Genomic DNA, 16214 nt, shown 5'->3' on the forward strand with positions numbered 1-16214 from the left:
TCTGACTCCCCACCACGGCCCTGCCACACAGCCTGTCTGCCTGGATACAGGGCTGCAGGCAGTGAGCATGGCTCGCAGGGTCGACGGGTGTTAGAGCTCAGGCAGGCGTCCTTGCTGGCAGCCCGGGCGAGTAGGGAGGCCTGCGGAAGAGGATGCATTTGGCCTGGGAGAAAGACACCGGGCGGGCCAAGGAGGGTGACAAAGACCGTGCTTTTGGCAGAAGAGTTGCCTGAATCCAGTAGCAGGGCTGACACTCTTCAAAGCAGGGCTGTGGTCCCTGTGAGGCCGCTCTGCTTCCAGGCTGCCCCTCACTTAGTGTGTCGTCCTTTGGGGTCCCACCCAAGGCTTCTGGGCCTCCTCTCTTCTTGGGGGACACTCAGCCCCAGCGTTGACCCCACCTGGTCCTGTGAGTGTGGCAGACACCCTGCTCACACTCCCAGCCTCTCGGTGAGCTCTTCTGGAACCTGCAGGCACCTCTGGGGAAATGTGTGCCAGGCTTGTACCTCATGTCTAGAGCTGGCGAGAACTTACGTGCGTGGAATTCAGGCTGCTGGAGGGTCACAGGTAGAACACTGAGGACAGAAACTGGAGTGCTCTTTCCAGTTATTACTGATTTTTGAACAAAATCTCTTACATTAAAAAAAACACCCAGTTAACTTCTTACTTATTCGTTCTTTATTCTTCCATTTTAGATGGAATCAGTGTGAGCGGCTTCCCACTGTGCAGTCCCTTTCGACAGGTTGTTAGGCCCCGAGTGGAGAGCAAACCCGTGAACCCCCCTGAGGGCAGCAAACCTGGGGACTCCAGCCACGTGAAGGTGAGTTGGTCCGACAGGTGCAGCCTGCCACGTGGCCTGGCGTTCGCCTTTTCGGAGGCAGAGTTTGGAGTCTTTTCCAGAAAGGAAAGGAAGCGAGCGTCAGACAGCAGAATAGTGTTTGTGGCAAGCTGGTGCCTCAGTGTGCTGCATTCTGTGCAGCGTTTTGGGGGGCAGTTACGATGGAGCCTGAATGCATCGTGTCTCGTGTTGTAACCTTTGTTTCCTGGAAGTGGTGGGAATTTGTGGGTGGAATCTACTGATTGCAGTAGAATATCTCTTGCCTTTTTCTTACTCATTTGAAAAACTTATTTATTGTGCCATTGTTCTCTGTTCAGATATTTATCCCGTAAACGTCTCATAGTCCTTTGGCAACTTTTTCCGCTCCCTGGTTTATAAACACCAAGGAGGCCAAAGGGGTGTACAAGTATCGGGTGCAGAGTTGAGGGGACGTTGGGCTTCTCGGGGGAGGGGGGACAGAGACCGTTGTCTCCAAGGAGGTCCCGGCTGGTAAACCAGGAGCTCCGTGCCCACGTCACCAGCATTTGGGAGCTGTGCTTGGCCAAGCCTGTGGGACAGTGTGCAGGGGAGAGGGCTCAGGGTCTGAAGAGCTGTCGCTGGGCTGCAGGCCGCAGCGTCACCCAGACGGGCTTTTCAGGTGGGCGTGCACACTGGCCCGGCCCTTTGGGGTACTGCTCCTGGCTTTGATGCCAGCCTGTCAGAGGGCACTGACTGATCTGGCCAGGCTGTTTGTGTCGTCGGTACGAGGAATTGGGCTGCTCTGACAAAAATGAGAGGCGGTGGAGGGACATGGACGCATTCGAAGTGCGGTCACGGCAAGAGAGAATAGAGGTCACTCTGAAGTAAGGAACCGGGGTTTCAGGGGACAGCGCTGTCCTCCATTTAGGGCCCTGCGGTGGAGAGGGGGTGCTGATGCACCTGGGAGCTCTCCGCCTGAGCTCACACAGAAGCCTGCGCGCTGTGTTAGGACTCCTGTGTTGGTCAAGGCCCTGGATGGACAGAGAAGATGCTTCTCAGCGGAGCGAGCGCGGGCACAGGCGTGAGACCGGGCGACACGCGTGGACTCTGTGGTGTTCTGTGCTGGGGGAGGTTGTGGTTGGGAGTGAGGGAGGGAAGCTGGAGCGGTGACTCCCAGTGTCATGGGCCCCTGGGTGTCACAGCGCCTGCAGCCTCCTGGTGACCGACACCAGCCTGTTCGTGAGTGTCTCCCTGGGCTCAGGTCCTCAGCATCGTCTCGTTGCCTCTGCACTCAGCTCCACTGTGTGGCCTCCGCCCTGAGAGTTTAGGGTAAAACCCCAAATTCAGGACATCGTTCTTCGTACTCGGTTGGGTAGGGGAGGCTGTGGCATGGGTTTTGTTTTCTTCAGTGGGGGTTGCAAGGCTGAACGTGTTTTTTTTTTAAGGATTACAAATGTATATAGATGTCGGTGAATGTTTGTAAATGTATTTAACTGTGATCATTTCAATATAGTTGCCATTTATTGAGTAAGCCCTGGGTGTCAGGCACGTGTACATACGTTGTTGTAAGTTGCCATGACAACTGCTTGAGTAGGTGGTCTTAGCCTCCAACGAGGGAACCCAGGCTCCAAGAGGTGATGTGACACCGTCTGTCACCCACCGTAACCCCAGGCTGTCGCACTGTGACGCCTTCTCCTCCACCGCCCTCCTGAATTTTACTTGTGAACAGAGTCCCAAAGCCTCTTGATTTTGCATTCAAGGCTCTTTAGTTTTTATTTTATTTCTTGGTTTTTAAAGTAACATTTGTCTTTTAAAAGTTAACATGTACGTACAATAGGGAACTGGAAGACACAAGAAGCAAAGACCAAGGTCATCCCTGATCGCATGCAGTTTACAGTGTGACGTGTCCTTCTAGGTCCCCTGGGTGTCATTCAAATCTTAGTTATATATCATGCTTTTTCACACCTCAGGAATATTTATTATTTCCAAGTCCCAGAGCTAAATGAGTATTTCGATAACCAAGAATACACTACACCAACTCAATCTGGAAGAAAAAAAAACCCCAGAATCCTGCCTTTCTTGGTGATAAAAATCTCATACTAAAGGACAAAAATGGCAACAAGCCTCTAGATAAAGGTATTGGCAGAGTTACAATTAAAACACTGCATTTCCTTAATGTTCAATTAAAAATGAGACATAAAGTGGCAGAGTACATAAAGTATAATGCTTCTAAGAGAATGGCGTTTCCACTGAAATACCAAACAGTGAGCTCCCGTAGCAAACCCGCAGACACGCCACGGTGCTCACCACCCCGTGTCCAGCCGGCCAGCCGAACCCCCTCCCCCACCCAGCCCCTCCCGGCCCCCCTCTGCCTCCAGCCTCCATCTCCCAGACGTGGTTTCACAGTCCCATGTCCAGATGTCCCTTTTCTATCCATTATGACAAAAAGATATTTACAGATTGGTTAACTCACTAACTCTACTTTTCTTCATGCATTCTCACCTCAGCCCATCTCAGATGTTGCAAAATAAAGAATGAACCTTGTCCACAGTAAACACAGGTACGCCACCAAGATGCATGTAGAGACCTACGGTTATAACCTAAAACTGTATTCTAGATATGGAGACACTGGCAAGGAGCCCTGGTCTTCACCTTCCCTCTTCTCCCCGCTCCACCATTTCAGGGACCCACACATCTGGCTCCAAGCAGTGGGGGAACAAACACCCCCAGAATACAGTCCTTCCCAAAACGAACAAAAGGGCCTTTGTAAGGGATTCTCTACTTCTGATATGCTTCCGGCATTAGGACTTGTTTATCCTACTCAAGGCCCTTTACGATTTGACCCCACTGGACGGGGCAGTTTATAGGTTCTCTGTCTCAGTGTCCCTTTGTACCCGTCAGCCACACTGAAATGTCTGCCACTTTCCTCAGGTGGCCTGGGACCCTCCTCCACTAGTATCTGATCAAGAAACCTAGAAGGAGGGAAATGACCCTCATGGAATGTGCTTTGTGGGCCGGGCAGTGCTAGGTGCTTTGCGCTAGTAAGTGAATTCAATCTTTGCAAATGTCCTGTCAGGAAAGTGTGGACACTGCAGTTCAGGGAGGTCCTGTGTCTTGCTCAGGTTCCTGAGTTGCGGGTGGTGGACTGTGGGTAAGAATCCCCCACCTACTGATCCTACCCTGGCATTGGGACCTGGGTAGGATGGACCCCAGATGCAGACTGAGCACCGTGTCCCAGGTGATAGGCCCTGCGCCATCACAGGCAGGACGGGTGGCGTGTCAGGGAGCATTTATGGGCGAGGGGGAGCAGCTCAGTTTGTCTGAGGTCTCCTGATGGTGAATGTGGTGGGTGCTCAAAACTGTCTTACGCAGCGTCTCCCGGTTGACAAGTTGTGTTCTGCAGTTCTGCTGGATTTCTGACAAGCGCCAAGGGAGCTGTGTATGTGAGCAGCTCCTGGTGCCGTTGTGTGGGGCCGTCCCTCTCTGGGGTCTCCTGGCCCTGCCAAGCTTGTTACCTAGTCCTTCTCCCCAAAGCAGGAATGATGTGATTTAATCGGAGACGTGCTCAACCTGTAAAATTATCACCAAGGAATGGCGTAGTCATGGAAACAAGTCATTCACTGAAAGCAGCTTCTAGGGAGCCCCTCCCTCAAGAAGTGAGGAAAGATAGCGTGTGTGTCTTCAGATTTCCCAGAAAGACTTCTTCCCCTCGTCAGCTGGCACCGGTGGTATCTTTCCGTGTTTGTGTGGCTCTTCTGTGTCTGGCATCAAAAGTGGAGACCGTGAAGTGCATACATAGTAGCAGCAGCATTCCTGTAAGCTACAGTCTGCATATGGCCTCTGGGGCCCTCAGTTCCCTCATCTGTAAAATGGAATAATAATGCTTCCTTTATAAGGTTGTTGGGAGGCTTAAATAATATAGGAGCCTGGCAGGGCAAAGAAAGAAAGCTGGATTGAATCAGAAAATAATGAACTTGGGACTTTATTCTTTCATTCATTAAGAGAAAAATGAGATTTGGTAAATGAGAGCCACTGGTTGTTACCACGGGAGCAGCCCTGGGCTTGGCAGGGGCGCGTCACTGACCCGGGTCTGTTGGTGGCCAGTTCCTTAGTGCTGCTCAGCCCTGCTTTCCCTGACGAGTGAGGCTAGTACCTACCTTCTGAGTTACCCATGTGCACACAATGTGGCAGCGTGACCAGAGTGTGACAAGGGCTCCATTGAGAGCCCTCCTGAGGGGACCAAAGCTTGGGGATGCCCTGTCCCAGGCTGGGGCTGCAGGAATGCCTGGGGGCAAATGGGGGGCTTCCCACCAGCATCAACCTGTGCTGAGTGTATCACAGAGGCCCACATAGCCTTGCCTGTTGGAAGCATCCAGCTTACAGCCTCCAGGGCTGGACCACACAGACAATAAGGGAGCCGGCCAAGCCCTGGCGCATACGCACTTGGAGAGGCCCATCCGGCATGGACACTGCAGCCGTCCGTCACAGTGCATCCGGCTGCCAGTTGCCCCTCCCTCTACGGCGCTATTGCCTGGTAAACACGTCACACCTGCCTACCACCTGCCGAAAAGTACTTTGGAAGTCCTAACAAAACCAAGATTTGCCAGGAGGTGGGCAGGCCAGGCCCCTGCCTTTGGGCTCTGCACGTTTGGTTCTGGGGAGCTTACTGGTGCATGTGCACCTGTGGTGACATCTTGTTATTAAAATGATCAGAGAGTAGGCGCAGTAGCCACAGCCACGACAGGAGCAACTCCCTCCCTGGGCACCTTCCGCGGAGCCATGCGTTGCGCTGGCGCGGTCCGTGTGACTCGGGTTTGGACCTAGAAGGTCAGCCCCGCGCATGCTGAGCTTTCCGGGGCTCCATGCCCCGCACAGTCCAGCCTGCGTCCCAGTAAGTAACACCTGAGCCCGCTTTCCTCATCTGCAAACTGCAGAGAAAAATCCCTTCTCTCGCAAGGTTGCTACTGAAATCCACTGAAATAATACAAATAGCAAGATGACAGGTGCTAAACTTAACCATATCCGTAATCATATCAAAAATAAATGGTCCAAATACTGTAATTAAAGGTAGAGAATATCGATTAACAAACACGACCCAACTCTAGCTACCTCCTAGTAATGGATTTTAAACATATAAACATAAGTAGGTTGAATGTAAATGGATGGGAAAAGACATACCATGCTTATACTAATGAAAAGAAATCTGGAGTGGCAATATTGATATCAAAAAAAGGAAATTTCAGAGCAAGGAATATTACCGAGGATAAAAAGGTCTTCTCTTAATGATAAAGGGCTCAATTTTTCAAGAGAACATATAAGGTCTGACAATTAAGTTTGTGAACTTGTTACAACAATGTTGCTAACTTTTTTTGATATCAGAGGGATTATTCATTATGAATTTGTACCAACTGGACAAACAGTTAACTAGGTTTACTATTTGGAAGTGCTGAAAAGGCTGCGTGAAAAAGTTAGACGACCTGAACTTTTCGCTAACAATTCATGGCTCTTGCATCACGACAATGCACCAGCTCACACGGCACTGTCTGTGAGGCAGTTTTTAGCCAGGAAAAAAGTAACTGTATTGGAATACCCTCCCTACTCACGTGATCTGGCCCCCAATGACTTCTTTCTTTACCCAAAGATAAAGGAAATATTGAAAGGAAGACATTTTGATGACATTCAGGACATCAAGGGTAATATGATGACAGCTCTGATGGCCATTCCAGAAAAAGAGTTCCAGAATTGCTTTGAAGGGTGGACTAGGCACTGGGGTCGGTGCACAGCTTCCCAAGGGGAGTACTTAGAAGGTGACCATAGTGATATTCAGCAATGAGGTGTGTAACACTTTTTCTAGGATGAGTTCGCGAACTTGATTGTCAGTCATAAATATTTTTATAGCTAATAACAGAGCTTCATAAGTACATGAAGTAAAAACTAATAGACCTGCAAGGAGAAATCCAGAGAGTTCAATGTCCTTCAATAATTGATAGAACAAGTAGACAGAAATCAGTGAGGATATTAAAAATTTGAGCAATACTATCAACCAATTTGACCTACTTTTCATTTGTAGAACACACTGTGCAACAACTGCTGAGTATAGAATGCACATTATTTTTAAATGCACACAGAACATTTTCCAAAATACAGCATATTGGGGATGCAGTGCTTCAATTTTGTGTGTCAACTTGGCTGGGCTGTGGTGTCCAGTTGTTTGGCCAACCCCTAGACTAGACGTTGTTGTAAAGCTGTTTCGTAGGTGTCATTGACATCTACAACCAGTTGACTTTAAGTAAAAGATATTACCCTTGATAACGTGGGTGGCCTCATCCAACCAGTAGAAGGCCTTGGAGCAAAAACAGAGGTTTCTTGGAGAAGGAATTCTGTCTCGAGACTAACGTAGTCTGAACGATTAGAAAACAAGAGACTAACAGATATGCTGCATGAGTTTCCCGTCTGCCAGCTTGCCCTACAAATTACAGAATGGCCAACTCCCCGTCACGTTAGCCAATTCCTTAAAATAAACCTCTTTGCTCATGTGTACACGCACATATCACATATATGTGCGTGTACACACACAAGCCCTATTGGTTTTGTGCTTTTCTAGAGAACCCTGACTGATACAGAGAGCCACAAAAAATAATTCAATAAATTTAAAAGGATTCTCATTTTACAAAGTATATTCTATGACAGTAATAAAATTAAATTAGAAACCAATAACAGATCTTTGAAAAATTCTCTAACATTGGGAAACAAAATGACACATTTATAATTAACCCACGGGTCAAAAAAGACAAAAAAAATAGAAAGTATTTTGAAATGAATACAATGAAAACACAACGTATCATTTATGGGAGGCCTCTTAAGCACTATTTTGGGGAAATTTATAGTACGTAATGCCTATGTTGGAATAGAAGAATGGTCTCAAATCAATACACCTCAGCTTCTATGTTAAGAAAGTAGAAAAAAATGTGGAAATTAAAGTAAGTAGAAAGGGAAATAACGAAAACTGGAGCAGAAATCAATGAAATAGGAAACAAAAAAGCCAAACAGACAAACCAAAAGCTTGTTCTTTGAGAAAAATCAATGGAATTTACCATCTTCTAGCCAGATTGATCAGAGAGAAAAGAGCACAAATTACAAATACCAGGAATGAAAGAGGTGGCATCACTACTGGTCTTACAGATATTTAAAGTATAACAAAGATGCGTTATAAACAACTCTATGCCAGTAAATTTGAAAACTGTGATGCAATGAACAAATTTCTTGAAAGATGCAAAATTCCAAAACTTATTCATAGAAAGGGGTAGATAATCCAAGTCACCCTGTATTCTTTAAGGAAATAGGAGTTTTTGTTCAAACATTCCCATAGAGAAAAATTCTAGACCCGATGGCTTCACTCATGCATCTTACCAAGCATTTAAGGGAGTAATAATATGAATTTTAGGTCAATGCTTTTTTTAGGAAACTTAAAAAAGAGTGAATACTCCTAACTTATTCTGTGAGGTCAGCATTACCCTGGTTCCAAAACCAGACAGAGAGATTATGCAAATAGCGACACAAGGGCATAGCTGCAAAAATTTTCAGCAACATTTTAGCATATCCTATTCAACAATATGTAAAATATTGGCGGAGTGGGGTTTATCCGAGGCATGCAAGGCTGGTTTAACATTAGAAACCCAACAAATGTAATTCTCCCCATCAACAAACTAATAAAGGAAAACTATATACGGGTCTCAATAGATGTAGCAAAAGCATCTGACAAGAAACATGTTTCCCATAAAAGCCCCCTGCAAACCTCCTTAAAGGCGCAGAACTGACTCTGCTTCCCCCGGGGCCGCCCCACACTGGGCTTCGTCTGGTCTGCGCTGCTGTTCGCTGTGATGGGAAGTGCTTTCTCAGATCCTTGGATTCCGGCACGTTTCCCAGCCCTCCCTCAGGGCCGAGCTCTGATGTCCCCTGTCTGCCAAGCCTTCGCAGGTGGCACAAGCAGAGCCAGGCACTCCTTCTGGTGTCCCCAGCCCACCCTCCACCCTCGGTGGTTGTCATTCTGTGCTTACATCCTGAGTTCCCCCTAAGAAGCTCCGCATGGCCGTGGGCTGGTCCCTGCCGCCTGGCGCAGCGCTTAGCGTTTGGCAAACCTTCCTAGATCCAGGTATTCCAGAGGGCGAGGTGAAATAGTCACCGTCTGCGGAATTCTTTACTCTGAGGAGAGTCTCGTCCACAGGGAGGCAAAGCAGGACAGTCACATGTCTTCTCGCTCAGCGAGGCCTACGTTTAACCACGTTCTGGTATCTTACACCATGTTCAATAGTTTCTGTTACTTTAGCCTTTTCTGTAAGGAACCGTGGGTCGTTCCTAAAGTTCTTATATGCGTTTCCATTTTAACAATTGTGTTGATAAATGAACCGACTGGAAGAATCTGCTAAGAAAAGTTAGGAGCAAATGTATTCAGGTTAAAAACAAAACTGTTACGCAACAAATGGCATATTTTCTTAAGCTGTGCTCCAAATGAGCAATGGTTCCATGAGCCCCTGGGGCTGGGGCAGCAGAATCAAGGCTCCCGTCGGCTGGGAGGAGAAACCGTATTAGGTCACATGCTCAAGGACAGTGGGCAGTGAGCGTCCTAGGCTGCAGGGACATGCTGGCCAGATGCTTGGGGTTGACACCCGGGAGATTTAGCACCTTAACATTTACAGAAACTTCTCCCATGACTGCAACTTCCCATTATTCAAGTGGAAATTACTGAACAGCTTAGAGAGATTAAATAATATGGCCAAGGTCAAGCCATTCTTAAGTAGACGTTAGAATTCAAACTCAGATATGTCTGAGTCCAAAGCTTGTGCTGTTTCTAAGTTTGCAAACTTATTATGGAATACAAAACATTCTGTATTGATTCCAGCTATATTTATAGAGCCGTGAGTGTGAGCTTTCTCCCCTATCTGACCCTCAGTTTTCAATCTGCAAAATGCAGATAATAAGACTTCCTCCCGAGCTAGTCTAAGGAGTAAAGTGTCTGCTATTAGCCCTGGTAGATAAGAAAAGCTTCCAAAATGGCAAGTCCAATTCAGTTTTAAATTATTTCTGATCTGTCCCAGTAAGAGTTATAGGGACGGGGAATTTCTTTCTACAAAGTTTAAGCATAAGAGCTCCAACAGAATCCTTTAATCTGCTCAACAATTTCAAAACATAATAAGGAATTTAGTAGGAAGAGAAGAGGGGAGAGTGGACTGCATGCGAAATTCTAGAACAAACGTTAAGGCGAGAGGTCAGAGGACTGTTCCGGGAGGTTCTGTGCCTCCTTGAGGACTTTCTCCTTCGTGGTGATCGTAGTTCACCTGAACCCCTGTAACATGTCATCCACTCCGTTCATTCAGCAAACATGTAGTGAGTCGCCGTCAGATGCCCAGGTCTGGATGGGGGGGGGGGATAACAGTGAGAAGACCAAGTCGTGGAGCCCACCTTCTGGGGCAAGAGACAAACGGCAAAACTAACTTCCTGTTGTGAGCAGCGCCGTGGGGGAGAAGAGGGTGCAGTTGGTGGGCACGGCCCGCTGCTCTGGGTCGAGTGGTCCGCAGAGGGACCTTACGAGCCTGTCGGTGACGGTCACTGTGCTGAAGCCAGGACGCTGGAATGTCAGCATCAGCTGCCAAAGTACTGAATTGTTCCGTATCTGTCATTTCCTCCAGGAGACTGTGAGTTAGTCACAGCTCAGGATGAGACCTCACTAATCGCATACTCAGCACCTGCGTATACGGTACTGAGTACATTACAGTTCTCAGTAAATGCTGAATGAATGAACAAGAAAGGACATGAAATGGCTTCCAGAGGACTGCTGTGGCCTATGTCTTCTGCTGTCCATCGTAGGCTACATTTGATCAGAGTAACGCCCTGAACTAAAGGTCAGCGTGCAGGCGCCTGGGAGCTTGGTAAGACAGTGTTTCTAACTCAGCAGGTCTGGGTGGAAACCCAGCACTTGCATTTCTAACAAGTTCCCAGGTGAGGCCCACGATTCGAGGACCCTGCTGTAAGGTGTGGAGTGTTTTCCGATTTGTTTTGCTATTTTAACTCTCGGTAGGACTGGACCGTAAGCATCCTTAAGAACAGGTTTGGAACTTTCTGACGTTCCTCAGGTTAGCACTTGTTGAGCTCTCACGAGCTCAGTTTGAGGTACCTGGATTCCCGGGGAGGGCTTGTGAAGTGTTGTCTTGAAACCAGCTTCTGCCACTGTGTTTAGAGTTCTCGGCACGAGCGATCTGGACACGGGGGGGGGGGGGGGGGGGGAAATGCAGTGGATGAAAACGGGCACATGGCATTCTTGCCAAACAGGACAGTTGTGTTAGGTCAGCTCTTCAGGGTGAGTGACAGAAAGCAAACACGTTTGCTTTGGGTAAGGAAATGGAAATTTCAGTCCACGAAAATATGGGGTCTGGGAGACAGTCCATACAATGTGCTGTCTTCCACTTTTAGGTGATCTCATTAGTCTGTAAAAAATCCAAAGCAGTTTAAATAGTGACCACATTCAACAAAAGAATCTGTCCCCTCCCCCAACCTGGAACTGTCTCCACTGTTCACACGGCAGAAACAGACCTGGAATGGTCCTCAGCTTTTCACCCGCGTTGTCACAATGGGCAGGTTACTTCAGCTCATGTGCAGCGGAGCTAATCCTCGGTCTGTCAAGGGGACTTCTTAGCATGACGCAGGGCACCCAGAGCCCAAGTGCAGGAGACGGCCAGGCTTCCTTGTTGCCTCTCTGGTTGGCACCTCCCGATGTTATCTCGTCATTGCTTGATGGGCAGGGAGACGGGCTTGCTGTCTGCCACCCCGCCGGACACCTCCACAAAGGCAGGCGCACTGCTCTTTCCTTTCCCACGCTCAGAAGCGTACCTAGCACATGCTCGGTGCCAGTAAGTCACTGTGAGACCAGAAGAATGACAGAAAACTTTGAAGGACTCAGGTGAAAGGAGAAGCCGTCTCATTAGCAGAGAATGGGGAGGATTGAAGCTGGGCGAGCAGCCTCAGTCACAGGCAGACGCATGAGCTGCTTTGACACATCAGGAGCAATTCCGCTCAAGTACGGGAATAACAGATGAGGTGAGACAAGGGAAGATGAGACCCCACCGTGAAGATGGCAGACTGAAATGTGGCCTGGGGCCGCCTCAGGGCGATAAGGGGGTGAGATCCCGGGCCTACCCCTAACCCACAGTTGCGGGCGGTGTCACCCCAAACTTGAGTGTCCTGGGTTTTCTTTGTTCTGCCAAGGAAGTCAGGAAACAGAGTGACCTGATGTCCATCTCAGCGTCGGCATAGGTGTCCTGTGACAAAGAAAATTCCCACTGTGTAAATGACAGCCCCTGAGGAAAATTTTAAGACGAAAGGGAAGCGAGAAAGAAAATGCAAGACGAGATGCACAAAGAGTTATTAAGTGCTGCAGAAAAGGCTCTGCCTGACTGTGAAAGCAGTTCCGTAACTTGAATTATTTTACCTTTCTCAGCCTTCTGTTCCTATTTTGCTGAGAGTTTTTTTAAAAACCAGGAATGAATGTTAGATTTTCTCAGATACTTCTTATGTGTCTTTTGAGATGATCACGTACTTTTCTTTTTAGTTTGTTAGTATAGTGACTTCCACGAGTGGTTTTAGAATGTGAAACCAAGCTGGCATTCTCGGGATAAACCTGCTGTCATATCCTTTCGAGGCTCCAGACATGAACTACTTAAGACTAAGCCTGACAAAAGATGTGCAGGACCTGTGTCGTGAAATAGTCAGTAGGGACGACGATGAGGGTCTGAAATGAGACAGAGGGAGTGGGGAAGGGGCCGCGTTCCACAGGCTTCTTCTCCTGGTCACTCAGTTGTGGTGGCAGTCAGTGTGGAGTGTGAGGTGACATCACGAGACGGGCGGTGAGGCTTCGGCGACTCCCTGGCTGGGCTGGAGGATGTGGCAGGAACCACGTGCCCTGAGTATGTTGTCCAGACCTGCCCGTCAGGGTGGAACTGACCAGAATGGCACGGGACTCCTGGGCGGGCCCCCTCACTCAGCCACGTCCTCACCAGTGTGTCTGAGTTGTTCTCAGTGATTTTTAGGGTCGTTCACGGGGCGGGTTCATGTTCATGGTTGAAAATCTCTGATTTCTCAATGGGCCACAAAGCGGCCGTCTTTGGAGAATTTCTGTTCCAGGTCTCAATCTTACGCTTTCCTCTGGGTCACAGCACTGAAATGATGTTAATTCCACGGTCATGGGATTTGCATAACACTCTTTATACGCGATGCTTTTAGTGATGGACGTTTGGGTCTTTCTGGCTGCACAGTGACGGGTTCATTTTCTCGCCGAGCTCGAAGTAAATGAGCACCTGGGTGGTGTGTGGGCTGGAAGGACGTGACTTCAGGACGCTGTGAGGGAAGCGGCTTTCTCTGATGACTTGGTTATCAAGTGACTCACGTTCATGAGCGTCTCTGTATCTTCTGAACACCAGTGATATCTTGTTTAGCCCCTGGTGACAGGAAGAAGTGTTTTAGGCCGCAGAATTTTGACATTTAGAGTCATAGTAGCAGACTTCAAGATTGTTACTTACTATGCATCCAGTTTGGGGGTTCCCACGTGCCCCACCCTCCACCCTTTTAAAAACTGACGTCTCCATAGAAGGTTTTTGAATTCCTGAAGCGCCTCCGTCCGTTACTTTTGTTTACTCTCTTCTCCCTAAATTTAACCTTCTAGCCTGTGGCTTAAATTCTCAGCATGTTGATGACGTAAGGTTGGGATTATCTCTGAACTTTTCTTCTGTTAATGAAATCGAATGAGGCTTTTTTTCACGGCCCTCGTTCGTCTTCCATCTTTTCACCAGATTTGACCTGACTGGACACTGTTTCCTTCGTGTGTGATGGAGCGCGTCTGATTTTCCTTCACGTGCTCAGTCTTTGCAGTTTGACACCTTGGCCTCCCGTGATGCGTCCTGCTCCCCCAGGACCCACGTAGCCAGGCGTCCTGCAGGTTCTTCCTGACCGGTGTCCCCTAGGCCCGTGTGGCCTCCCCGCCATCACACGCCCACTACCTTAGTGGAGCCCTTCCTGTCTCCGGCTGAACTCCTGTGGTCTTTCCCAACTGGCGTCACCTCTCTTCCGTGGAACCCGCCTTATACTCCCCTGGTGGCTCAGCCGCCCCCCAGGCCCTGGTTCTGTCACCTCTTACTTCCTGCTGGGGGCTGACCGCACGTCCATGACGTCCCAGACTCCTCAGGGGCACTGTCATTACTGAGCGGCCCTCACACAGGTGCGGCATTTAGCCCTGCCGCTGTCCTGGTCTCACTGACCAACACTGTTGGAGCACGGGCACATTTCAGACAGACAGACGGACAGACACTTTCTATCATCACAGAGGCAGTACCAGCAGAAAGTGACTCAGTATTGCACCTGAGACAAGCGCAAATAACCGGTGACGTTTCACTTGCCCAGAGATCAGCCCTGTGCGTGTCATGCCGGGCTTTCTAAGTACCACGCTCAGGTGAGGGTACCTGGTCACGTGTGTTGATGGCCATGCATGCATGAGTACCTGTGCGTGGCTTTTCTCCTAGATCAAAATTAGGTCACTGTAAATGTTGTTTTACAACTTGCTTCGTTCAATTAGTGCTATTCAAGTTTATATTTCAGCAAATTTTTATTGCTTCTAATATGCAGACGATATTAAAGTTTCCCCCGTTTGACTCTGAAATTCCGTTACCACTGGTGAGTGCAAACCAGTGCACAGTTGAGGACCGAGCGCTGCACCTGCTCGGTGTGTCACTTACCTTGTTTTACTCTCGCACCATCCTCTTCTTTTTGTGACACTGTCCAGAGCCCTAAATGGGAGAGCGCTAGAGAAGCGCTGCCTCTCCAAGCTGCGCCGCTAAGGACCGAGTTTCGTCTCATTAGAGGTTAGCTTGCGAGTGGAAATATAAGTGAACTGGGGTTGGTTATGTGCACGGCAATAAGAAGCACTGGGCCCTGGCAGCATCAGCGAGCTCTGGGAGCGGCGCCACGCCAGCTCTCTGACCTTGCCAAACACCCACGAGCGCGGTGGGGAAAGACGTCCCCTCCCTGACGCCTGTCTGGACTCTGTGTCCCCCGAGGAGCTCCTAGCTGCTAAGGCGGTGGAAACCTGTCACGTGGCAGCAGAAAATGAGTCCAGCCCAGGACTGCGCTAGACGTCTCACCTCCAGAGCACGCTCTCTCTTGCCAACAACCTGTAATCTATTGCTGCCTCCACTTGGGATGGGGAAACTGAGGCTCACAGCAGACACCTCGTGTCTTACAGCTGATCTGTGGTGTCCCTGCGGTCCACGCCAGGCTTGTCTGAGTCCAAAGGGCCGGGACCTTCCATTCCCCACGCCTGGTGGCACCCCCCCCATAGTCCTCCGTAGCACTGCTGCTGTTGCATTACATTAGTGGTATATGCCCTGTCCCTCCCACGTGACGCAGAGACTGCGTAGACACTTTTGTTTGTACCCACATTGCTGGTGTCCTCGGGCAACGCCATCACCCCCCCCCCCAGCCTCATCCCTTCCCTGGCTGCCATCCTTCTTCTCTCTCTTCCTCTTTGATAAGCTCTTGAGTGGGAGTCAAATGTGATGTGCAGAAATGTCACCAGCATCAAAATGACTCAGTCAAAGTATGACTGTATTTTCACGTTAAATATCAAGACCTGTCATCTGACAGAATGTATCAATGACTTTGGGGTAGAATGTTTGAGGTTAGAACTGTTCTGATGCCTCAGAGATCCTCTAACAGTGTACACAGTGCATGAGGCATCGAACAAGTACATGAAAACGAACTTGCTGGTAGGTTTTCTGGAAGAGTGTCAAGTAAAATTTGTCAAATATCAATTGAGTGTTAAAGAAAAAAAAAACCAACCGAAGCATCCTTCGAAGAATCAGGAGCAGTTTTGTTTTTCATGAAGCCAGACAGTAGATTAGCAGTGTTTAGCTCGGAAATAGACAGGAGCCCTCCCTCAGGAAGCGTAATCCAGAAAAGTGCGCAGGGCCCTGCTATTAATTTTAAAAATTCTGAAGACTACACATGCTGAGATGGTGTAAATGAGCATAAAGCATCCCCGTGTCACACGTTACGTTCCGGCCTCCAGTAGCGGCCTGGGTGTGGGGGAACCAGGTTACAGGGTTCTGCTGGCCCCACGGGCTTCTAAGAATGTGTAGTGTTGGGGTGCTCTCTGGGCGTGCACGTTCCAACCTCCGTAACCCCAGCACTTCCCGGTGCTTCTCACCTTCTCCCTGCCCGTTTGGCGGGCGAGAGAGCTTGTGACTGGTGTGTGGCTTTCTCTAGGGAGACGACTGGGGCGCAAGAAGAAGAATATATATATTTTCATCTCATCCTTTTTAAAGAGTAACTTTCGGTTTTAGAATAGTTTTAAATGTGCAGAAACCGAGCAAAGCCAGCA

At 48.8% G+C, this 16214-nt stretch overlaps 1 protein-coding gene across 5 annotated transcripts in view; it reads left to right on the forward strand.

Annotated features, from left to right (window-relative positions):
* Positions 1-16214, forward strand: part of TRAPPC9 (trafficking protein particle complex subunit 9) — a 319931-nt gene that overhangs the window by 103931 nt on the left and 199786 nt on the right. For all 5 annotated transcript variants that reach the window (XM_074316655.1, XM_074316658.1, XM_074316656.1 and 2 more), the window contains one exon: positions 693-817. In XM_074316655.1, coding sequence (XP_074172756.1) covers positions 693-817 — 125 coding nt within the window. The remainder of the gene's footprint in view (positions 1-692; positions 818-16214) is intronic.

The sequence above is a fragment of the Rhinolophus sinicus genome, linkage group LG12 (assembly GCF_036562045.2).
Source record: "Rhinolophus sinicus isolate RSC01 linkage group LG12, ASM3656204v1, whole genome shotgun sequence".
In the NCBI taxonomy this organism is placed as follows: Eukaryota; Metazoa; Chordata; class Mammalia; order Chiroptera; family Rhinolophidae; genus Rhinolophus; species Rhinolophus sinicus.